The sequence below is a fragment of the Sorghum bicolor genome, chromosome 7, assembly GCF_000003195.3.
Source record: "Sorghum bicolor cultivar BTx623 chromosome 7, Sorghum_bicolor_NCBIv3, whole genome shotgun sequence".
NCBI lineage: Eukaryota > Viridiplantae > Streptophyta > Magnoliopsida > Poales > Poaceae > Sorghum > Sorghum bicolor.
The window spans coordinates 55,782,735-55,807,563 of record NC_012876.2 but is presented as its reverse complement, the minus strand read 5'-3'; the positions used below and the strand labels follow the sequence as shown (position 1 = coordinate 55,807,563).

At 42.9% G+C, this 24,829-nt stretch overlaps 2 protein-coding genes across 2 annotated transcripts; both read left to right on the top strand.

Annotated features, from left to right (window-relative positions):
* On the top strand, nucleotides 323-3,623 carry LOC110436948 (14-3-3-like protein GF14-C). The gene is made up of 6 exons (XM_021464741.1): nucleotides 323-479; nucleotides 1,581-1,993; nucleotides 2,097-2,175; nucleotides 2,317-2,439; nucleotides 3,089-3,205; nucleotides 3,300-3,623. The coding sequence occupies exons 2-6, from the start codon at nucleotides 1,602-1,604 to the stop codon at nucleotides 3,357-3,359; spliced, it is 771 nt and encodes a 256-aa protein (XP_021320416.1). The 5' UTR covers nucleotides 323-479; nucleotides 1,581-1,601; the 3' UTR covers nucleotides 3,360-3,623.
* On the top strand, nucleotides 10,385-20,750 carry LOC8075651 (alpha-humulene synthase). Its single transcript, XM_002445486.2, has 7 exons — nucleotides 10,385-10,597; nucleotides 16,013-16,271; nucleotides 16,384-16,759; nucleotides 17,138-17,356; nucleotides 17,528-17,663; nucleotides 19,982-20,230; nucleotides 20,341-20,750. Exons 1-7 carry the CDS (start codon nucleotides 10,505-10,507, stop codon nucleotides 20,629-20,631), a joined length of 1,623 nt encoding a protein of 540 aa, XP_002445531.1. The 5' UTR covers nucleotides 10,385-10,504; the 3' UTR covers nucleotides 20,632-20,750.

Here is a 24,829-nt window from a genome sequence, read left to right as displayed (position 1 = left end):
GTGTTTTCCACTTCCTAAACAAACAGGACATTTCCTTGGGGAAGAAAAAAATGACCGATCGTTCGCAACCAGACCGGGCCCACATGTCATACCCACGGGCTCGACTTTTTGCCAACTCCCGCAGCCCGAGGGAGGGAGAGGTTCGCAGGGGGGGATATTCGCACCGACCACGTACACCGAGCCCACCACGCCGAGATCATCTCTCCCTCTGCTGATGACATTCGGGTCCCACTGGTTTGCCGCCCCCGCGTGTCAGAGACACTCGCCGCCCACCCACGCCTTGCGCGAGGGGTGTCGGTGTGGGCCCAACGCCGTCGCCGTGGCGTTGTGCCATTGGCTCGCTGACCGTAGCCTCGCGCTCGCGTCCCGCTATAAAAAGTCCCCACGCTGCTTCGCCCTGTCCACCGCAGCATCCGCAGTTTCCCCCCGACCACACCGTTCCGCCGCGCACAGGAGAGCACAGCCCCCGCGCCCAGGAGGTTAGGGTTCCCGATTTGTCTAGCCTTTTTTTTTTTGAGAAATTAATCTTGCGTGCTGTCAAGAGTGCTGCTGTCCTGCTTGATCTAGTTGCGTGTTGCGTGTTCGTGGTACGGGAGATGCGGGAGCGGTGCGAGTTTTCTCCGCTCTTTTGTTCTTCCGATTCCGATTTTTTTTTTCGGGTGGTGTTGTGAGATGCGGCTAGATCCGCTTTGTCTGTCTCGGGTGCTGTTCCGTGGGTTTGTTCGAGCTCGATCCGCGAGATCTGAGGCTTGGAGCGCACGGCGCGCGTAGATCCGCCTGATTTGGGAATAGTTTGGTGCGAGGACTGACTGTGCTGAGCACCTTTTCCCCCTTTTGGGGTTAGCAACCGTGCCAGTTATCTGTTGGGGGCTTGGAGCGGGTACACGGATGGTTGAAATGTGGAATTTCTGGAGTGAAGTAGCGTGTTCAGATATTTGATGTGGATGTACACGCGCCTTCACGGTTAGTGTATTAATTAAAGGGTAGTTCGATCTCTTGCTGCTAGGTGTTGGATTTGATTTCTCGATTTATGTACTGTTAGGTGCGTGGGATTTTGGGTCATGTTTCACCTGATTAAGGAATTAATTATTATTGGTTGGGTGACCTTTTGATCTGGGGTTTTGAATGATGATGAATTGCTGTTGAATTAAATCATTAGATAACCTTGTCAAGGGTAGATCCGGTTGGTCCTTTTCATTGATTTGTTTGGCAGTAGTGTAAATAGGTTAGTTCTGTCTGATTGCTTAATTTGATGGTTTGGGGATCACAACAGAATTAGCTGCATTGTGTGGGGTCTGTTATTGCAATTTTTGAACCTGAACGTGGGTGCTGTAAGCTAGTGTTGGATTAGATGGTGCTTCTTGGTGTGGCTGTTTTACTGGTTCAATCAGGTTTGTATGACCCTTTCATATTTCTCAGAAATGTTATTAATAATCTTAAGCTTGTTCTTAGCAAACATGAAGGGGCTTAATGGGTTTAGTCGAGTTTAGTGGCCAGCCATGTACCTTTCCCATGTAATCATTGTAGATGACATCTTGTAGTTCTTTACGCAATGGCTTATCAGTTCTTTTTTGTTGCAGTAAGTTTGTTCTTTTACCAACATGTCGAGGGAGGAGAATGTTTACATGGCCAAGCTGGCTGAGCAGGCTGAAAGGTATGAGGAGATGGTTGAGTATATGGAGAAGGTGGCCAAGACTGTAGATGTTGAAGAGCTCACTGTTGAGGAGCGGAACCTCCTGTCTGTCGCATACAAGAATGTCATTGGGGCTCGCCGTGCTTCATGGCGCATTGTCTCTTCCATTGAACAGAAGGAGGAGTCTCGTAAGAACGAAGAGCATGTGAACCTTATCAAGGAATACCGTGGGAAGATTGAGGCTGAACTGAGCAACATCTGTGATGGTATCCTGAAGCTACTTGACTCCCACCTAGTGCCTTCTTCTACTGCTGCCGAATCAAAGGTCTTCTACCTCAAGATGAAGGGTGACTATCACAGGTTGGGAAGAGTGCTATGCAATATTAAGTGTGCTATCATATCTGTATATTCTGAAGAAACCAACCTGATTTCTTAACCTTCCTGTTCTTCTTAACTATGGCAGGTATCTTGCGGAATTTAAGACTGGTGCTGAGAGGAAGGAATCTGCTGAGAGCACGATGGTAGCCTACAAGGCTGCTCAGGTTTGTTCAATTTTTCTGTTCTGACAATATGACAACTGTCTATTCATATTGTATAGGTTGACAAGTTCATTTCTTTGAATGATTACTGTTAGTATTTACACTGTTTTCTTATGAAGTTTTATTCTGCTATGTATTGTGTAGGACATTGCTCTGGCTGAGCTGGCACCAACCCATCCGATAAGGCTTGGGCTTGCTCTTAACTTCTCGGTGTTCTATTATGAGATTCTGAACTCCCCAGACAAAGCTTGCAACCTTGCAAAGCAGGTTCGAATTGCATCTACTTTTCTACTACATACATTCATTTTACTGTGTTTAGGGTGAGGGTTGTTTGTGCATTTGAGCCTGGAAATTATAGGATCCTTGTCCTAAATTGTTTAGTATATCAGGAGCGTTTTATTGCTTCTCATATGGCAAACTTTTGCCCTGATAGGACCGATAGGTTCATGTTACAATTTGACTACTAGATGTCTTAACCCTGTGTATGAGATCAGATAGTTTCTGATTAGTAATGCTACCTTTGATATGATGATAGTTTCTTATTGGTAATGCTACTACTGATATGATGAGCTTCTGATCCAACATGTTTGCACATATCTAAACATGCTTGCCTCTAGTAGTTTTGTGCCATTCTGCCATGTTATTGCTAGACTCTTGCTTGTTATTATCCACCTCGTTAAAAGGATTCTTCATGTTCTATTGAATTGTGGTGATACTTGTAATGTCTAGCACCTACATTATCAAGACAATAATGATGCCATGTGTTTTACTGGAGTATCTAAATTAACTAATCTGTGGTAACTGGGAAGCATTTGAGTTGGTTGCCTGATCGTTTTACTTTTTATTTTTTTATTTTTCCTTAGTTCTTATGCCATTGAAGCTTTGATAATTGATAATGATTGGCTAATCTTTGCAGGCGTTTGATGAAGCCATCTCTGAGTTGGATACCCTTGGGGAGGAGTCATACAAAGATAGCACTCTGATCATGCAGCTCCTGAGGGACAACTTGACCCTTTGGACCTCTGACCTCACGGTATTTTTTTCTCCCAAATAAACCTAATCTCCAATCTGTTGCCTGTGTCTACTATTCCTATCTGGTGCTAAAAATTTGTATCTGGTATGTGCAGGAGGACGGTGCTGATGAGTGCAAAGAAGCCTCGAAAGGCGATGCTGGCGAGGGACAGTAATCTTCGGACAGGGCATGTTGTCTGAGCCCATTGTTTTAGATGCTCTATGCTGTCGAAGCTGTGCCGTGCCATTATTGTAGCTGATTTCCTCTCCCCCTCACTTTTTCTAGGCTGGTAGTAGTTCCCCATTGCTTTGTGTTGCAGCTAGTTGGGCACTAGGTCCCTGTGGACTGGTATTGTTCCCCTGGATTTGACAAGCATGTCTGTGGTTGCTCTAGCGTTTTATTGAAGCTTTGAAGTTATCGCATTCATTTTCGGTTGCAATCAGTTATTGGCTGGATATGCGGCTTCCTCTCAACGTCGTGGACGAGAGGCATGCGTCGTGTGATGTCTAGAAGTTGGAATTGGAGCCCTGATGCTAGTAGTACGGTTCATTCGTGAATCCATTTTGTGATTTATTCCAAAATGACTCCAAAATCATGGATTGATCAATTGAGTGGTCAAAATTCAAGCATGCATGACTACAGAATTTGGTAATCATCCAACAGAAAATAGATGGGCTAATTTTGGAAGCTGACCGATTCCATAAGGTTGGGTATTGCAAAATTTGTGATTCTTGTGTCTAGACGATTCAGCGAGCAATTAGTTTATGTTCTATCGTAAATTTAAGAAAAAAATACCATTACATATAGATTTCTTGATCAGCCAAAAGTTTCAGTAACCAATATACAGTGAAATAGAAATACTGCACTTCATAACAGTCCAAGAAGTTGACACTTCATGTGACCCAAGCCGGAAGGATCCCAATTAGCTAGTGCTATAAGATAGTGCAACATGGTGAGTTTGATATATATATAGGAGATTGCTTGTTGTGCTTCACTGCATTTGCATAGATCCTGTGATGACATGTCAATATTTTTAATTTTCTAATTTTAAGTGAATCATACTACTGTTCTAGCAGTGTGATTAGTCTAAAAGTGAATCATACAAATGCAGTGCCAGTACTTGATGCCGTGGCGTGCATGTGTCTAAAGGTGCATCAACAAATGCCGTTGCTGAAGATGAAGGAGCAGGTGATGCATTGAGTTAAGATTTCAGTTTTAGTTTCAGGTTCAGGTTGAGTTAAATTTAGTTGCAGCAATCAGGATCAAGTTCAAGTTTAGTTCAATTTAGTAGTCTTAGTCTACTCTATTGGGTAAAGGTTCAGGTTCAATTTAGCAATCAGGTTCAGGTTCAGTTATCTTTTTAAGTCTATTTAGTTGCACCGACCAATATTAACAATCAGGTTCAGGTTTAGATACGTAGATTGTCTCTGGAATTTGAGTACTGATTTCTGATTGCTTGTAGCAGAGTACGAGAACAAACATTGGAGTATATGATGAGCTTTCTTTTTTCAAAAAGGAAATGCAATTTTAATCATTTTAGGAAATGCAACTTTAATTATTATTTTACTGTAGTCTGTAGGTTGTCTCCAGAATTTCAATGATTGTTCCTCATTCTCCCAAATAATGTTGATGGGCTGTCCAACAATAATTCTTTTTTTAGAGGAAGCAATAAATTCTTTACATCTTGTGTAGGGACAGATATGAAAAGGGGCTGTTGTTTGAGTTTAGTGGATGCTATAACCTGGTTGACATGATTTTAGACTTGAATTATGTATTTGTGTAGAGACTTATTCCTGAGTTTTTCCTGATTTGTGGTTCTAACACTGATATGTGGTGAATGTCTTATATTATTTAACATTTTCTGTTTTCTTAACTTTTTATGATTTTTTTGAGATATTGTTTTCAATTGTTCAATGGTGACAAGCGGCACTAGAGAAATCAAACAGCACAGCTGAACCTCTCGTGAGTCCTTGCAATGGGATGCCAAACAGCCACAGCAAAACTCCCCCGGCACGTGTATCTCCCCAGGGATGGTGGTGGGAATGAAATGTACAAAAAAAAAAAAAAAAAAAAAATTCCATGCGCGTGACTATTTTCCCCATGATTAATTTACTGGGCCAACTACACTGCCAAAAAAAAAAGCCCAGCAAGGAGCCAGAGCTTTGCCTTGCCCTTTCGCTGGCTCGCCGCACTACCTCGCGTCGCTCGGCGCTTTGCCAGACGAAGGTAGAAACTAGGTCATTTGGGGTGCGTTAGTTTCTTTCAAATGACGTAGTTTCTTTCTTGCTAACACACCTTCGCTTCTTGTAGTTGTCATTATGTTTGGGTTGGGGATCGAAGAGTTAGCTATGATTTTATAATTTGATCATCTTTTTCTGATTTGTCATTATGTTTGGGTAATAGAAACTACGTCATTTGGAGTGCGTTAGCAGATGAGGGGTAGCCTCACCGACAATAGACTACCGGTGGAGGTAGCAGTTAAAGACGATATCGGAGCTGACCGTGGGACTCCACAAGATTCGAGCACTGGAACAGCGATATTGCGCCATCTTTGCTTCGGCGACTCGGTGTGGCTCCAGAGCGACGGCCGGAGGAGGGCGGCGGCGGACTCGACGGCGGAGGAGCACGGGCGCATGCATGTGCCAGATCCGGATTTTGTCGAGAGGGAAGTAGCTGGTACCAAAACCAGTAGGGCCCAAACTCAGCCTGCTGTGGTTGGGAGGCCGGGAGGGACGAGCTGACCCTGCAAGACATGAAGGAGGGTGCTGCCACATGGGCTGCCCACTGGCCGGCCCAGTTGCAACGAAAAAAAAAGGAGTTTTCCCAAATCAGAAAAACTCGTATAAAAACGATTTTTTTTTAAAAAAAAACACCAAAAAATTACTCTGTATCAACCAGAAATATAGTGGAGCAATATGAATGCATAAAAAATTTATATAACCTGTGGTTATTTATTTTATTTCAGAAAATATTTTATCTGCTAACAAATATACCAAGCTATTTACTAAAAGTTTTCCAAAATTTTTGAAAACTTCATAATTTTTTTTGTGTTTTGCACTTACATCTCAGAAATATTTTTTTGGGGTGTGACAAAATTAGCCACCTAATCGAGATTTGTAAAGGCTAGCAAGAAAGAAAAAGGATGGTTTTGAAAATTTCATGGTTTCCGTCCGCTTACTGTGTTTGCGCAGGGTCATTATGTTTGGGTTGGGGAAGAATTAGACCATCTCCAAGAGTCTTTCTAAATCTCACTTTATAAATTATTATTTGGAGAGCTATTTGCATAAAAATTGATTTCTATATTTTTTTTTAAGTTTTCAACAGTTTTGCTAAATCTCTATGCGCACTCTAGAGAGTCATTATCGTCTTCTATATTTGGCTAGCGAAAAACCCAGAATAGAAAATGACTATATTTGGATGACCATTTAGAGAAGCTGTTGGGGGATAGTTTTTCATCAAAATTGCTATTTCTAGCATTTAGAAAGAATATACAAAGTCTCTTGGAGATACTCTTAGCTATGATTTTATAATTTGATCCTTTTTAGAACGGATCCCATATCCGCTAGAGTCTTGTTTACTTCCATCCCAAAACCTAAATTTTTTCAAGATTCCCCATCACATCGAATCTTTAGACGCATGCATGGAGTACTAAATATAAACAAAAATAAAAACTAATTGTACAGTTTGGTCGAAATTTACGAGACAAATCTTTTGAGCTTAGTTAGTTCATGATTAAACAATAATTACCACAAACTAACGAAATTACTACAGTGTTACGAAAATTTTCGAACTAAACAAGGCCTTGGTACCGGTCAGTTGTAGATGCGGGTACGAAATCTTACATGTGGGTAGGCTCGCGGGTAGAAAAAAATTGGAGTCACGTGTATATATTCTCGTGGGCGGGTATATGGAAACACTTCACCCGCACCTAAAAATGGCATTCCAGTCGACCAAACTACGGGGGCTGGCTTGCCTCTCAGGCTCTCATGACGATTGGCTCAAGCCCTATCGGAATTCGGAAAGCACGCTGCACGCGGGTCCGCACTGAGCTGGTTGGGTCGGGACCGGCGGCCAGTTAGCATTTTTTGAAAACAAAATCTCAATTAGCACTTCACTGTTAGGAATGCAAGTGGCGATCTAATGGTCATTTTTGGGTCAGCAAGTGCAGTTTATATTTGTCCATCCATATTAGTTAGTTACATGTACTTTATTTATCATAATTTCAGCTATCAATTTGAGACGTCATCGACCCACGGTCATAGCAGCCACCATCGTGACCCTCTTCCAAACGGAGAAGCATCTTTCTATCTGTTTCAAGTGGATATGTTAGTTCTTTGTTTCCTAATCTTTGACTGTAAGCATTTTGTACCTTATTAAGTTTTTAATAAATTTCGGTAGGGGCTCTCTCTCCCTCCTGTTTCATAAATGTTAGTCTTCTTCACCCTAACAGCCACCAAGATGGGTCGTGCCCTCCCAAATGGAGTTTTTTCTCATCTGTCTCTCTTGACTCCTGCCCTAGCGCCACCGCCGCCGCAGCTTCTGTCGTCTACCGCCGCTGGTCCCCTCCCTTTGCCTCCGGTATCTCACCGGAGGTTGTAGGGAGTGAGGATCCATTATTTTTAATAAGTTTTCTTTAGTAGATCGAGTCTAGGGTTAGTGTCTCTCCATGCTAAATTTCTTGGTATTAGAGTTTTATCTTCTCCTTCTCCTCTCCGGCGACGGTGAAGGAGAGAGGTGGAATCGTATTCTCCATGGTGGCTCCGCTGAAGATGAGGGCGATAACTTCGGTGTCAGCATCTTCATCGACATGACGACATGGAGACTTTTGTTTTCGGACGGCGGCATCAAGGCGGAGATGATGTCGCCGTCATGGAATAATTTTCTTCAGTCTCTTCTCCGTTTTATTGTTGTTAGATCTAGCCACAATGAAGGACTAGGGAGAATAATTTTCAGATTAGTCTTCCTCACTCTTCGGTGGTAGAAAGAAGAAGGATGACACCAGAAAGAAGAAGTTCCTCAATTCCGTCTACTGGAATATTGGCCGTCATTTGTTGGGCATTTGTTCTCAGGGCATTTGCCGAGTGTTTGCCTGTGCGGTGATCCATACTGCAAAGCATCTAACAGATTAGGTTTCGAGTTGTGCTTTTCATAGCGTGGGTACTATTTTATAATCCAAAGTGCCTGTAATGTATTTGATATACCCAGCTATCATATAATATAATTTTTCTTTCGTCGCAAAAAAACAGCCACCAAGATGAGTACATGACCTCGGACAAATGGAACAAAAAACATCTGTCTATATATAGTTTCAAGTGGATTGTCTTTTGCTTCTAACTCTACTAGGGGTTTGTCAATGCTTCACCCGATTGAGAGCTGTCAATGACGACGCTCACTCACGTTATCAAGGTTACATACTTCTCATTTCTGAATGTGGAGCTCTTTCTTTTCTTTTCCTTCTCATTTCGTTTGGTTTTGAGTGGTGTGGAGCTAGCTCACATTTAGAAAAATCATAGAGCACAAGCAACTAGAAAAATCTATTATGCAATTAAAAGAGATGACTATTTTCTCACACAAGAGTAGGAGGTCCTCGAGGAGGCTGTGTGAGGGGAGGAGGCTGCCCTCAAGCAAGTCCTCAAGAAGGCTGCCCTTCTAGGGAGGAGCCATCGAGGGAGTCTATTCTTGATTGAGGACCTCCTACTCTTGAGGGACTCTATTCTCCATAAGTTTTTGATAAAAGTCATGGGTGTGCGAACACCACAGACTCTACCACTCTTATCCTTGGCGGACTCCGGAGCATAGAAAAATCCATAAGTTGGAATTGAGGTACCTGCAAAGCTTAAACAATGACAAGGTGAGTACTGAGTTGTATTCAACATGTCTGTTAGAGTAACGAGGATTATGAATTTGGTTCGTAGCAAGGGAAGTGCGGTTGGTTTTGTTGAATAAAAGAATTTTATAAGTAAAGTGACCTTATTAACTAAGCAAGGTGCAAGAGAAGCATGGTTGATAGTAAAGCAATTAACAACATGGAGCTCGATCTTCCACGAGTCCTTTTCTCTCATCGCTAGTCCATACTTAGAAGCATATAACTTATAATAGCATAATTCAGAACTCTATAGAGGGGTACACATTAGCCCCACCAAAGACAAAATATGAATCTGTCAGATCATCATTTTGGTTTACTGCGGTAAAAATATGATGGCTAGGAGCAGAGTCCATTGGAGTGTCAAACTGTGGAAAAGTTGACTTTTATTCAACTCTCCTAATAGAGCTTTGCTTCCCATCGCTAGAAAAACCTGTGTATAAATGTGCTATCATCGTCCACAGATAAACCATATCAAATTAAATATAAATAAATTTACTTCAAAAATCTAAATTAACTATCGAATGAATATGTTGAAACAACCAAATCATTCCGAAATTGACCAACACATGAATCATAAATCCATTGTAAAATGTAATCATCACATTTATGTTCACAATCTAATAAACAAACAAATAGGAAACAAAGTTCTCTAGGCGTGTGGGGGTGAAGCCACACCGGGTGCTATGTAGGAGGCCACTCCTAGATCAAAAGTAGCTGTGTTGGGATGAGGAAGACGTGCTTGGGAGGAGGGCACGTGGGGTGGAGGAGGCTGTGTGAGGGGAGGAGGCTGCCCTTCTAGGGAGGAGCCATAGAGGTAGGCGTACGGGAGCGGAGCCACTAGGTAGGAGGTAGGTAGCAGCAACAGTAGATCTGGCGACGGTGGTAGCACGTGGAGCACGTGCAGTCTTCAAGTGTAGGGAAATCAAGCTGCAAAGCTGAAAATAAGTAGGGGCCAAGAATGAGTGCTTGAGGGATTTGAGGACCTCCTACTCTTGAGGACTTGATTGAATAGCGCCCTGCTCGGGCAATTTAATTTTGATCTTTGCTGCTAGCCACATATGCATAATCTCTCCGCTGTGGCCAAATTTGGTCCCTTACCTTGGCCACCCATCATCTGCACTGCTTGTCATGAGTGGTAGTGCCACTGTCCCTTTGTTTGAGAAAAATCATATTGTGGATAGTTTAAGTTTACCTAGAAATTTCAAATTCGTTCACTTCCGCGTGGGCAAAGAATTGTGGTACCAAATGTGAGATTGGTAGCCATCGACATTGACATTTGTCTCAGGTAGGCTCCAACCTCGTCAGTGTCAAGAATCTTTTTCGAAAGAGGGAAACACTGGGAATGCAACAGTTTGTCGATCATGAAGACCCTTAACAGCCTGCCTATAAATGTGCACGAACCTATTGCACGAGTACTGGACTGAGAGAAACAAGAAATATATACATACATACACATGGCTACTACGGGCACAGCAATGCCAGCACCTGTGTTTCACCCCACAGTATGGGGGGATTACTTTATCAAATTTGTCCCAGAGCAATTGCAGGCACGTTCATCTCTCTTTACATACTGCAAATACTCTTGTTTTGTGTTTAGCATAATTCCTTTTTCACTAGGGATTGCATTTGAACAGTCCTATGTATGTCACAATCTCTTATCTTAACTTCTATGTTGAACTTCACTTTACAAATGAGTCACATAAGGAAACTGTGCGCAATATATATACCTCATATTTTTTTTGTGCTCTCATATAATCTGAAATGATTTGGTTGTTTCAAAGGGTGTGGCATCAGTGCTTATGTCAGTGTGATGACAGCTAAAGCATCAATTGATGTGGGGGCTGAGATACCATGCTTCCATTATCTAAAGAAGTGTTGGTGTGGTGTGAGTATGACAGTCTTGGGGGAAGGAGATTGTGGGTTTGTTTTGAGACATATCAATTAAAGTATTGAGCCTAAGTTACTTACGTGGCATGTTTAGCAATAGGACAAGTGCTTAGTTTTTTTTAGGATGACCCTATACGAGAGTATAGTTCATCAAATTTAATTAGTGGGAGTCCTGGAGATGCTCTAATCCAGGGATATCCTATTTGTTTACTATATGTCCATGTCTGTGCCAACCATGAAAAGTAAATGGTCAAATCCAATCCTGGAGCTGTTTCGGTTCTCATTATGACTTATCTATTTAGATTAATGTTTTTTATACTAATCAAAATTAATTGAAGTCATTCTATTAGTACACTATAAAAGTCATCATATTATAGCTAACCTGAGGTTTCCAAAGCACGTTAATCCTCATAAGACACACTAGAAAAAAATGATAATAAACTAATTATATATAGTTATCAGGAAATCATAATTATGTAGCCATCAATTCAGTTGACTCTAATTACCATAGAAAATAATAATGATTAGATCTATTTTCTAAAACCTTATCCACCTCAACATGGTTGGAGTTTTCACAGCATGCATCTGTGAAGAGCTTGCCCGTACACAATGTAGTGTTGGCCGTCAGTTGGAGTTGTTTCTGTAACAGAACCGACCAAATTATAAGAGATTAAGCCTAATAGTGACCATTTGCATAGTCGAACTATCACGCTTAAGCCCATATAATCCCGGTAGTCCGTGAAATCTCGAAGGACTTCAAACCACACATCACATATACAGCCAAGATCGTAATAAGTTTAGCGGTCGCCATCCACAAGCACATTCAGGTTACAACATTCATAAAATACGTCGGAGTGCTTAAAGTTATTACAAACCAAGTTCTTCAAGTAGCGGAAGCTTCATAGTTTGAAATTACAACACACACGATAAGTCTGATACAGTGCCATAGTTCGGTCATTCCCACAAAAGCAAAAGAAGAGACGGAGTGACCATCGCCCTTGGTCTAGTCATCACCCATAGCTGGGTACAGACAGAGGATGCAATAACCATAGTACATTTGACCATCTGCAAAACAACATGGGAATAGAACCCTGAGTACAAGAAGGTACTCAGCTAGACTTACCCGTCATAAACTTAAAATAAAGACCCATCAAGGATCATGAAGGCTATTTAGTGGGTTAGCTGACAACCATTTTGCAAGGACCGCAAGGTTTTATTACCCAACCTACATAGATCTTTTCTTCTTTAAATCTGCTCAAGTTGAAAGTATCATTATCTATTACCTAGGTTTGCTCCTGTGCTATTACAAGCAAGTATGAGACTATGATAGTACCTCATCACAGCAGTCATAAACCCGTTTCATTATAACCCAAGTGTTCCATAGTCCTTACTACGAGGACGAAGCTCATGTCAAGTGCTCACTATCCAGGAGCGATGGCGATTCGAATCGATTTCTAACCAGCTGGCGAGGTATTCCCCACACAAACCACACTCACTGATCAAGTGAGCTACAGATCACCGTATTACACTATCCAGGACCAATTCGCGGGTTCGGCAGGCACCGCCAGTACCCGAGGACCGTTCCGGCGATCGAGGTATCCAAGGTATACCAAGGTTGCGCGCCGCGCCCTCGTCGTTCTCCTCAACCACCACCAATACAGCGCATGGCGGCTCGATTCCCGGCCCGGATAGTGTTCAGGCTTCGCGGTCGGAACGACTTATCCTTCCAGCTAAGTGTGGGGCATGCGTTCAACATGACAAGAGGGCCGTCAACGATCGGTCCTTAATCGACACAGGCAGGGGCACCATGGTCAACCCACCATAAGACCCTGCCCGGTCTCCAATTACATTCCACACTTGGTTATTTCTTTCCCCAAGCAACCACTGCTTAAACAAGCAGGTATCCACCTATATCTCGCAGGTGACAGGACATCACCCGACTTCTACCGGACTAAGCAAGCTAAGCATAGACTCCGCGCCTGTCTACATAGGACAAGGTAGATGAACGAGTAGGGATAACAAGGAGTACATATGCAGCAACGGTATCAGGCAACTCCTATCACTTAATATGCAATACAGTAGAACAGGTATAACACTTTATATAAGTTAGCGAGAATAGGGAGACTTAGAATGCTCCGGGGCTTGCCTTTCTCAAACGTGCTGGGTCGGTGATCCGGACACTCCTGCAAATCCTCTCCGGGTTCCTGTGCTTCCGGAGGTTCCTGCTCCTGAAGCTCCTCGGGTTCCTCGGTTCCCACCTCGTTCTCCTGCGAGCCTGTATGATGCATACATGCTCATGAGGGGAGTGCGAGATGCCCGAGTGGATGCTTACATGAGGGAGTACCAAAGGAGTCATGTTATGATGCATAGGTAATGCACTTGGTCATGCTTATTACAAGGTAGTCAACATCATCCAAGAATAAACAATTGAATCAAACATTTATTACAATCTCTTCTATAATTATTTTTCAAATGAAATCAGCAACCTACATGATGCTTCAAAGATACACCAAACCCAACTTAGTCCATTCAACCCACATACACAACCATTCATAATTTTCTTTATTCATTTCTAAGCCCATTAAAAATCACATGCAATTCTGTTCATCAATAAATTCTAGAAAAATTACAGAAGACTACTAGCTAATCATAAAGTCTACTGTAAATTTTTCATAATTTTTGGTTACCTATTTTGAGCCACAAAAATCACAAGATTAATGGATAAGGCAAGTATAATCACCCTACTGTGATATAAGTGTCAAACAACAGATTTCATATTTTTACAATTTATCTAATATCATAAGAAATACCCACAAAATTTTCCAGATTTATTGCATGACCCATTTAATTATTAAAAATCATAAAGCACTGCCATGCAAGCATTTAAATTTCCATAAATTCATTTATACACCAAATAATATGTAACAATATTTTCTCAGTGAGTAAACACACATGCAGAGCCAGCAAAACAAGTTTCACATTTTTCTGAGCCATATTTCATTTACTATGCATTTTCCAAGTTTAACAAAATCATGGATAAAATATATTCACACAGAAAAGTTGCTCCAACATGACATGCAATTACATCAAACTGTAGATCTGGAAATATAGAGCACACCAAAATTTATTTCATTCAATTTGGAGCTGTAGAACTCAAGATATAGATTTTACAAACTTTAAATCAATTTCTGGAAAACACTTTTTCAAGAAAACCGACGAAAAACGCTACGCTCACCCAGATCTACACCCACCGGGGTACCCCTGCGACTGACAGTGGGTCCCCGACCCCACCAGTCAGCGAGACCGAGAGGGGGCTCACCTCCGACGAGCGGATCTCGCCGGCGGTGAGGTCTCCGGCCACGGGGTGAGCACCAACGTGCTCCCCGCAGCAAGACGCACCCAGCGGTACCCTTGGATCGACCAGAGGACGGCCGGAACACCTCCGGCGAGCATGCATGGCGGCACGGCGGCGCTGCTCGCCGTGGCCAGGCTGCTCCGGCGCGGTAGAGCGTGCGCAAACGCCTCTCCGAGCTTCCTCACCTTCCTACCGACCTAGCGCAACAGAGAACGAGCGAAAAGACGCAGGGAAACGCTAGATCCGCCGCGGCGGAGTACTCCGGCGAGCTCGGGGTAACTCCGGCGAGCGATTCATGGCGCTCGACGGACTCTCACCTCGGTAGAACGTTCGCACGAGCTTACCCTAGCGACGGCGAGTGCCCTGGTGCTCTCGGCGTCGAGCTTGAGGCTCTGGTGTGGCCGGCGACGAGCGGCGGAGCTCTCTCCGGCAATGGCGCGCGGAGGAGCGGCTGCTGCGGCGCGGTTCGAGCGGAGGAGGAAGGAGAAGGAGGGCGCGGGGGACAGAACGGGCGAAATGGTCTGGGAGCCAGCGCCGGCGTCCCGACCAGGGGGGTTGGAGGCCGGCCGCGGCGCGTCCAACGCCGGCGTACGGCCGCCACGTGGCCGGCGCCGGGTGGAGCAAGGCGGGCGCCGCGCGCGCGGGAGAGAGGGGAGGGGGAGCGGGCCGCGCTGCCCAGCTGGGCCAGAAGGGAGGCGGGTCGGCCCAGCAGCGCCTGCCCCCTTTTCCTTTTTTTTTTAAATTTCTTTTCTCCAAATTCTTTCTAAATTCATTTGGACCAATTTAAAATCATTTTCACCTCTTGCTCCCAAAAACAAAGTTGTTCCAAAACAAAAACTCTACCACTTTGCTTTAACAAGCAAGACCAAATTCCAAACAGAATTTGAATTACAAGTTAAAACTCAGTTCTAGGTTTTAAATAAATTCTTTTTGGATATTTTTGTATAAATTCCATTTCTCAATTTCCATAGCTCCAAAAATTGCACAAAAATGTTCTTAATTCTTCTTACACCTAAAGCAACCTAATTTGAATATTTCACTATTTTAGAAACAAGTATCATATTTTAACATATTTAAACTCATGAAGTGAAGCACATCAAATCATAATTTGAAAAGAGTGTCATGCTCATGATGCTTATGCTTGATGGAATGCTTATGCATGGCTTTGGTGAGACTAAGTGCATGCTTAACACCTAGGGTGTTACAGTTTCCACTTGAGGCCTTGTTTGGATATAGTCGGATTCACATCAATCCACATGTGTTGAGGTGGATTGGAGTGGAACTTGAACTAAATTCCACCCCAATCGACACCAACACATATGGATTGAAATAAATCCAACAACATTCAAACAAGGCCTGAGTCAATTCATCTGTCGAAGTTGGTCGGAGTTGTGTTTTTCGGAGTGTTGCATCCAGCCAAATAACAGCCTCAATGGAAAGTAATGGGGTGTGTGAGCATTCGAATTGAGTATTACTTCTCTCTGCAATAGAGAGAGAGAGAGAGGCAGCTATTTAGATACATAGATTTTGTTACGTATCTAGTTTAGCTTGTTATTTGTAAATGGCTTTATATTTCTTAATTAACTAATTCCTTACAAATTACAAGTTGTTTTGACTTTTCTAGATACATAGATTTTGTTACGTATCTCTAGATACACACTCATGTCTAGATATAGTTTTAACACAACTGATCTTGATCCTCTCTGATTTCAACAAGCAGGTTTCAGATGAAAAGATGGCAGAGAGAATCAACCATTTAAAAGAGGAGGTAATTGGTATGTTCCAGGCTTGCAAAAATGCTGTGGACAAAATGAACCTAGTAGATGTGGTGCAACGAATTGGAATAGATCACCATTTTGAGGAACAGATCGCAACTGCCTTAACCAGCATTTATAGCACTGAATTCAATAGCTCAAGTCTACATGAGGTTGCCCTTCGGTTTCGCTTGCTTAGGCAGCAAGGGTTTTGGGTTTCTGCAGGTACTGTATAGTGCAATCAGAAGCAATAATAACTGTACATAATGATGTAATTAAGGTTGTTATCTACTTAAATATAAAGGAACTATAATAAGTACCTATGTGTACTTTGCAGATGAATTTGAAAAGTTCAAGAATGAAGATGGGAGCTTTATCAGTGGTATAACCAATGACCCAAAGGGCTTGTTGAGTTTATACAATGCAGCTCACCTTCTTACTCACGATGAGGAGATACTTGAAGATGCTATCTTATTTTCAAGGCAGCATCTGGAATTAATAAGGAGTAGTCTCAAGTCCCCTTTAGCTGAACAAGTTGGTCGTGCCCTTGAAATACCATTGCCAAGAACCTTAAAGAGGGAGGAAACAATATCATTTATCCCAGAGTATAGCATACAAGATCAAACGTACAGCCCCGTGATATTGGAGCTTGCCAAACTAGATTTCAACCTTCTGCAGCATCTCCATCAAAAAGAACTCAAGGAAATTTCTCAGTAAGTATTGTAAGCTATACTATTTGTGAAGTTCTGCACTTCTGCTGGACATTGTTTTACATTGCAATATGTTTGCAAAACTTTGTAAAGCTATAATGATGCATTGGATAAATTTTCAATACAGATATACACTGTTTAATATAAAAAAAATATCAGCATAGATGTGATAAACTACTATTTAGTGAAGGGACTAATAATTTGTACAACACTAATAAGGTGACACATTTATATAATGTGAGGTGTTGATTGATTGATTTAAAGTACTACTAAATATCAGATGGTGGAAAGACCTCTAAGGCTATATTAATTATTATATGTTTTAATAAGTTTTAGCACTCGATGAGATCTATATTAATTATTATATGTTCTTAATATCAGATGGTGGAAAGAGCTTTCGGGAGAAATTGGACTGGACTATGTAAGGGATCGGATTGTCGAGTGTTACTTTTGGTCTTATACTGTGCACTATGAGCAAGAGAATGCACGTGCACGGATGATCCTCGCCAGGTTGTTCTTGTTAACATCTTTGTTAGATGACACTTACGATGTGCATGCAACTTTGGAGGAGGCCCGGGAGCTCAACAAAGCTATTGAAAGGTGGGTCTAGTTTTTCAATCTTATAATCTGAAAAATTAGAACCAAACATGAACAAACACGAGAGAGTTTAGCTAATTGTTCAAATCTGTGGAAAAGAAAATTCACCATATATGCATGGCCACCAGACCACCAGTATCCTAAAATATAATGGTGATGGGCATATGCTTGCAGATGGGATGACAATGATGTTTCTCTTCTACCTGAGTACCTCAAGGAATTCTTTGTCAAGGTGATAAGCAACTTCAGGGAGTTTGAGGATGAGTTGGAGTCACATGAAAAGTACCGCAATGTTTACAATATTAAAGGGGTAATATCTCCTCCCATTTGATGATCTTTTGGTTTTTCTTTTCAGCCCTAATTGTATTAAAAATATCCGTATTTCTCCAAGTACAATCATTGTACAAGATTTTCTCTAAATTTATCGATACACAAATGCACAATACATGTTAATGTCATTTTCCAACTTTCGTGATATTTTCAATGTTACTGATCGACCAATGGTCACCGCCGGCTTGGCATAAAGTCCGGCTGTGCTGTGGGTTTCCATCACCACCAGTCTGGCGTTCAATCCGGCAGTGCTTTGATCACGAAGCATACTCTAAAAGAAAGAAAGATTTTTTTCATTCATAACTTAACCAAAGGAACAAGCTAGGAAATTAAAGGGTTACTAGTTACAAACCTTATAACAAGAAAATAGTGTGCATATCCTTTGAGAATTGAGAGCCTGCACGAGCAACTTGGTAAAAAAAATGGACGGCAAAATTGTGAAGGAAGGGTGGGAGTTGTGGGTAACGAAGTAGAGGGAGTGATGAAAAAGAGGAGAGAAAAGGATTTTTGATCTAGACAGTTTTCACCGCTGGATCATATGGAGCCGGTAGTGAAAACTGTTTTCACTGCCAGATCATAGTATGTGGAGCTCAATGGCTGTTGGAGCCCGCGAATAAAATCTCTTTTGGTGTTTTGAGAAACGACGAGTAAATTTAGCGTCATGCTGCTCAAGGAAATTGATGACTAGCACTCGAGACACATAATTTATACTGGTTTGGGATGAAGCCTTATGTCCAATGTCAGAGACTGAGAGTACATGATTCTTAATGTTAAAGTGCTCCAAACGTCTTACAAAAGAGACTGTGAGTACATGTTTCTTATTGTTAAAGTGCTCCAAACGTCTTACAACAGGGGATATGCATGCTAGATCCTACATGGAGAAGGAATTCGAGGAAGGGGAAATCGATTGGGATTCAACCTCTCTAAGAAGAAGGCCCGGCTCCCCTTATATATCCATGGGGCCATGTTACATGCAGAAGTGTGGGGTTCTCTCGGCCTAAGTAGCCAGGAGCCTGAGGGAGGGAGAAGCTAGTAAGCTTGATGGCAATCCTTTTGGTCTTGTTAGCACATTCAGGCATGGTCGTCACGTGCTTGCTCCTTATGTTAAGGCTCGACGTACGGAGGCGGCACTGTGTCAGTTGTGTCAACATTGTGCCAGCCATGCGGTGCAGTGCGAATGGTGGTTGTTCACCAACTCCCCTGCATAGCATGGGCTCATCAGGGATGTCGTGGCCTCCGTCCTGGCGTCCGTTCCTTCAGGGAGAAGTCATGATATCACTGGGTGGGGGGAGAGGTGTCCCTTGCGGGCTACCTACTCCCTAGATTGTGGCTCCATTGCCCTAATCCCTCGTGGTTGGGTCGGGGGCATAGGATCTAGTTAGAGAGGGAGAGTTGGTTCCCGATCGTGGTTCCCATGCCATAGACACCCGTCCATCAGTCTGGATGGGATTTGGATGGTGCTGAGTCATGCGGGGTGATATAGTCAAGTCTTGGTGTTGCCTTTTCTGTCAGTGGAGTGCTGCCCAAGATGACATTCTATCCTAGGGACTAGCAGCTTGATGGGATGGTCATCCTCCTTGTACTCGATGGATTGCGCATGTGTGTCTTGTCAGGGCAGGTGTATTTAATGCATCCACCCACCTCTCGTGCTTTCCTTAGCGGCTAAGGTAGGAGGTGGTCAAGGGAACCGCGTGGTGTGTAGTCGAGTGGCGAGAGTGGTTGAGGCGGGCCCCGTAAGGCTCAGGGGAGAGAGGTCGAGGTAGGTCGTGTTTACCTTGTCTGTGGCTTGCTGGGCCATCCTAAGCAACTCTTATTACCGTGCTTTGGGGGTACCCCAGTTATGTAACCCCGACAATCTCTATTGTTGCCGGTTTGATGGATGATATGGTGGTGAAAACCATGGTGATTTTGACTGTCGGATAGTTTGTCGAGCCGACATTGATAGTGATTTTCATCGCCAGTTCAAATGGCCACTGCACCCATACCTTCAAAATGACGGCGAAACTTAAATGTCACCGCTGGTTTGTAACAGGTGGTATAGTGAGCTAAAGCCCAGTGGCAAAAATATTTTATACGATCGTTTTTTCCCATTGTGCCCTGCTGACCTTCGAACCCGTGGTGAAACTTTATCATCACCAATTCTGTAGAAATTGGCGGTGAAAATAGTTTTTGTAGTAGTGTACATATTTGCTCATTCTTTTCTCCAGCAAAAGGTGCATTGTATCTCAGACTCTCAGTAAATATATGGTATACAAATCTTTGCAAAACGCTAATACATTTTTCTCTTTTTAACATCAGTTCCAAACATTATCCAAATATTATCTCCAAGAAGCAGAATGGTTTCATCATGGCTACACTCCAAGCTTCAAAGATCAAGTGAATGTTTCTGTCATAACAGCGGGTGGTCAAGTGTTAAGTATTGGTTTGCTTGTTGGCATGGGTCATGAAGCAACCAAAGAGGCATTCGAGTGGGCCACTGGTGACACTGATGCTATATGGGCTTGTGGACAGGTGTCACGTTTCATGGATGACATGTCAGCTTTCAAGGTATTTGTAGTTCCATGATTAAGTCGTCCATCTTTTTTACATCCATAAACAGAACGAGTTGAGTTGTGTACATGGGATTAACTAATTAATTAAGTGCCTCTTATTCATAGAATGGTAGAAACAACATGGATGTAGCTAGTTCTGTGGAGTGCTACATGAAGGAACGCAATGTCCCTAGTGAGGTTGCCCTGGCAACGATAAGCTCCTTTGTTGAAGATGCATGGAAGACCATAAATCAAGCACCATTTAAGTATCCTACTCTATTACCGGTTGTGCAACGAGTTACGAGCCTAGCAAAGAGCATGACACTGTTGTTCCTTGACAAGAGGGATGCGTACACATACAGCAAGGACTTCAAAACGACACTGGAGAGCCATTTCGTCAGACATATTCCACTATAATATTAGAAAGCATAGTTAACGTCGACATATGCGTGTGTGCGTGAAATGGAGTGAGACATTGGATAACTTCTCTGTTTTTCTCTACCATATGTATTATTATTTCTCATAAGATGTTATTATCTAGAATCCGTAGAAAAATAGAAAATCTATTATGCTTGATGTTAGAAACAAATCTACACTATAAAGGAACAATTAAAACAAAGCTATACACCCTAAATTGTCTCTCTCGCAGAGATAGTTCAACCTTTGTGTACCACATAAATTGTACCAAGGAATACAGCAACATTAAAATCAAAGGCTCACAATCCTCCCTCAGAGACTTCAACTCAATCCAAGGGCCATGATTTTTTCTATCATCCCTCAACCTGACTTCAACGCTGCTGCCCCCGCACCTACAAGGAGTGTAGCAACTCTATGTTAGATGAGGAGACCACAGCCACTTGCGGGCAGCGTGGGAGCCCAACATGGTGGTGCAAGCCACATGCAGCATGTGCCGTGGGGATCCAGTTCAAGTGGCACAGGAACCATGCCACGACGACGTGGTCGCTTCCCAATTGACGACACGGGCTGCCCTGATGGGTGCAACGTAGGAGCCCGGTGCGGTGGCGCAGGCAGCGCACGGCGTGGGGACAATACTAAATTTTGACCCTTGCGCAACGATGAAAAAATGTTGCAATAGATCGAATTTGGTTATGAAAGGTACATGTTGTAACCAAATCGCATATGTTATCAATGAGTGCAATAAGTCTCGTTACAAAAAGGTATTGCATCCACTGCTAGTTTCATGTTGCAATTGTTATGATTTATTGTTGCAAGAGTTGTTTGTTGCCAAACATGGAATGGGACATTGTTGCAATGTTCACAGTCGTGGCAATATAAGCAATTGCCACGCCCGCATATATGTAGCAATAGGTGGTATATCCAAGGCCCAGGAGTGTGGAAATAGATTGTTAAGAAACTACACAAACTGACATGACAACATATTTTTGACCTATAAGCTTCCCATTAGAATTTTAATTCATTTTAATAAAGTGGGATTATACCATGTTTCCAAATAGAAACATCTTTGACAGAGTTACGTAGAGAGACGTATCCATTTGCGAAACATGTATAATACAGTGGTTTGAGCTATATGTTCAGCAGTACTCTCTTCATTCTAAATTATAAAACATTTTGATTTTTCTAGATATATTGTTTTCATTATGTATATCTAGCCATAGTGTACGTATAAATACATAAAAAAAATATGTCTAGAGAAACTAAAATGTCTTATAATTTAGAATAAAGGGAGTAGGTTGGTTAGAGTACACTGAGTCTCATTTTTTTTTTGTATCTAGACATAACATATATAGTTATTTTATGGTTTGACCAATTGCATGTGGATGCAGTAATATAATTAGTGTGCTCATTTAATGTTTGGCCTTTTCTATTGCTAGAGGTATCGCCGGCAGGTGGTGGCGCTCCGCCGGAGTGATGAATTATAATCAACGGACATGGAGCTAAATAGTACAATATTATATAATTACCACACCCCTTTTATCATTCCCGGCCTTCCCTCTCGCCCCCACCCACAAGATCCGCACAGGAAGCGGCACCAAGAAGCGGCGAGTGCAGCTCCCCAGTGGGTGCCCAGCCAGCCTTCTCCCTCACTTTTTGTCGTCCCTGATCTTGCCAGGTTCGTGTGGATGTTTGAATCAGATGGTGTATGTGTATGTGTGCTTATGCTTTTCCAATGCAAAATCGGTTTGAAGGTGGACCACCATAGGAGGCTGCTGCTCGCTGATGTCGCTGCTACGGTGGTCTTGTTAGATTGATCTTGCCTCAAGGTCCAGGTGGTCTATTGCGTGGGATAAATCATTGCATGACAAGCTGACGGCCTTAGCGGCGTGGCTAGATGCACGGGCACGGTGTCCCTTGCATGGCGGCGATGCGACCCGACGCGCGGGCACAGGACCTCGCGGTGTCGCAACCAGACCGTGGTGCTTTTAGATCCAATGTACTGCAATTACAACCTGCATCAGGTTACTAGTCTTTCTCGTCTATCCCTTCCGAGCAAGCTGACTCTCTTCTGATCTTGGCATCTTGCAGGTGTGTACTTCTATGGCTGACACACCCCGTGGCCGCCGGCAATCGCCAGGACGTGAGGAGGAACAACACAGTTCGTCGACGATGAACAAGACGAGGAATCTCCCTCTGTTCTCGACTGTATTATCAAGTAGCGAATCCTTTTCCCCTCTTACAGAGTTAGGTCTTATACAAGCAGGTTCTGACCATAAAGTTGCATATGACATAGAAACATAAATGACACATTCATACAAATACATAACAACTCCTTAGATACGCCTTCTCCAGAGGCACCACCTCACTCAACTGATGTAGGTGTATGCCTGACATCTCCCCCCGCCGAAGGACCTGCTTGTCCCCAATCAGCCGCTTCTGGGAAACACTTGTGGACCATATTGTAATCCTCCCAGGTTGCGAACGCTTGTGGGATGTCGGTCCACTTGATTAGCACCTGGGGAATCACCGCACTGCCTTTCTTCACCAAATGACACTCTAGCATTTTCTCCGGTGTTGCTGCCGCAGCTTGCAGGTCTGTAGTCATTGGAAGATTCGAGTAGACAAGAGAGTAATCTGCAAGGAAGGGTTTAAGTTGGGAAACATGAAAGGCATCATGAATTTTGTTGTACTGTGGCAATTCCAGCCGGTAGGCGACTGGTCCCACCCGTTCAATCACTTTGTACGGCCCAAAATATTTGTAAGAGAGCTTTGAAAACGGCTTGTTTGCCACAGATGATTGGGTGTACGGTTGCAACTTCAACAGTACCATATCACCAATTGTAAACTATAAGTTGGAACGCTTCTTGTCCGCCATAATTTTCATTCTGTTCTGAGCAGCCGCCAAGTGTTGTTTCAGAGATTGAAGGTGAAGTTCCCTATTTTCCATAAGTTCAAAGACAGACACAGGGATGTTCTACTATTCCAGTGGTGGTGCACCAATCTGTGCTTCAACACCATATAAAGCTTTGAAGGGTGAGCACCCAATGGAAGAATGATAAGAAGAGTTATACCACAATTTAGCAAGAGAGAGCCATGATTTCCATGTTGTAGGGGCATCTTGAACTGCACACCTCAAGTATATCTCCAAACATTGGTTTACTCTTTTCGTTTGACCATCGGTTTGGGGGTGGTAAGCTGTACTCAGCAGGAGTTTCACCTTGTAGAGTTTGAACAAGTGCTTCCAAAAGGTACTGACAAAAATGGTGTCCCTATCAGACACAATTGTATTGGGTAGACCATGTAACTTCACCAAATTGTCCATGAATAATTTTGCAATGTTAGAGGTTGTATAAGGATGCTTTGCAGGTATGAAGTGTGCATACTTGGTTAACCTGTCAACTACCACCACTATGACATTGAAGCCTTGGGACTTGGGAAGGCCCTCAATGAAGTCCATGGACAAATCCATCCAAACACCTTCAGGAATGGGTAGAGGCTGCAAGGGTCCTGCTAGATGACTGGTCATGAACTTGGCCTGTTGACAAACTATACACTGCTTGATGTGCTCTTGTACAGAATGTTTCATGCCCCTCCAAATGAATTGTGATTTGAGCCTGTTATATGTAGCTTTAGTTCCAGAGTGACCATCCAAAGCACTAGAATGAAAAGTTGCAATTAACTTGGTTTGGAGGGCTGAGTTGTGACCAATCCATATTTGGGAGGCTCGCCAGATAATACCATCCTGAAGGGTATACCCTGCTGCATTTGGACTTGTGATAGCCAACTGAGCAAGCAGTTGTTGAGCCTTGGAGTCAGTATCATATGAATTCAACACCTCCTGGATCCAATCGGGTTTGACCATGGACACCGCTTGTAAGGCTTGTAGATGAGCCACTCTAGAGAGGGCATCTGCAACAACATTATATTTGCCCTTTTGTATACAATTTTGAATTGCAGCCCCATAAGTCTTGTCATGGCCTTTCTCTGCATATCTGAATGCAAATTCTGCTCTGTTAGGTAGGACAGTGATTTGTGATCTGTCATAATGATGAACTCTTGTCGTTCTAGATAATGTCTCCATTTTTCCACAGCCGTAGTGAGAGCAAGAAACTCTTTCTCATGGATGGATAAAGACTTGTGCTTGTCACCCAAAGCTTTACTAAGGAATGCTATAGGCTGGCCCTGTTGCATTAGAACT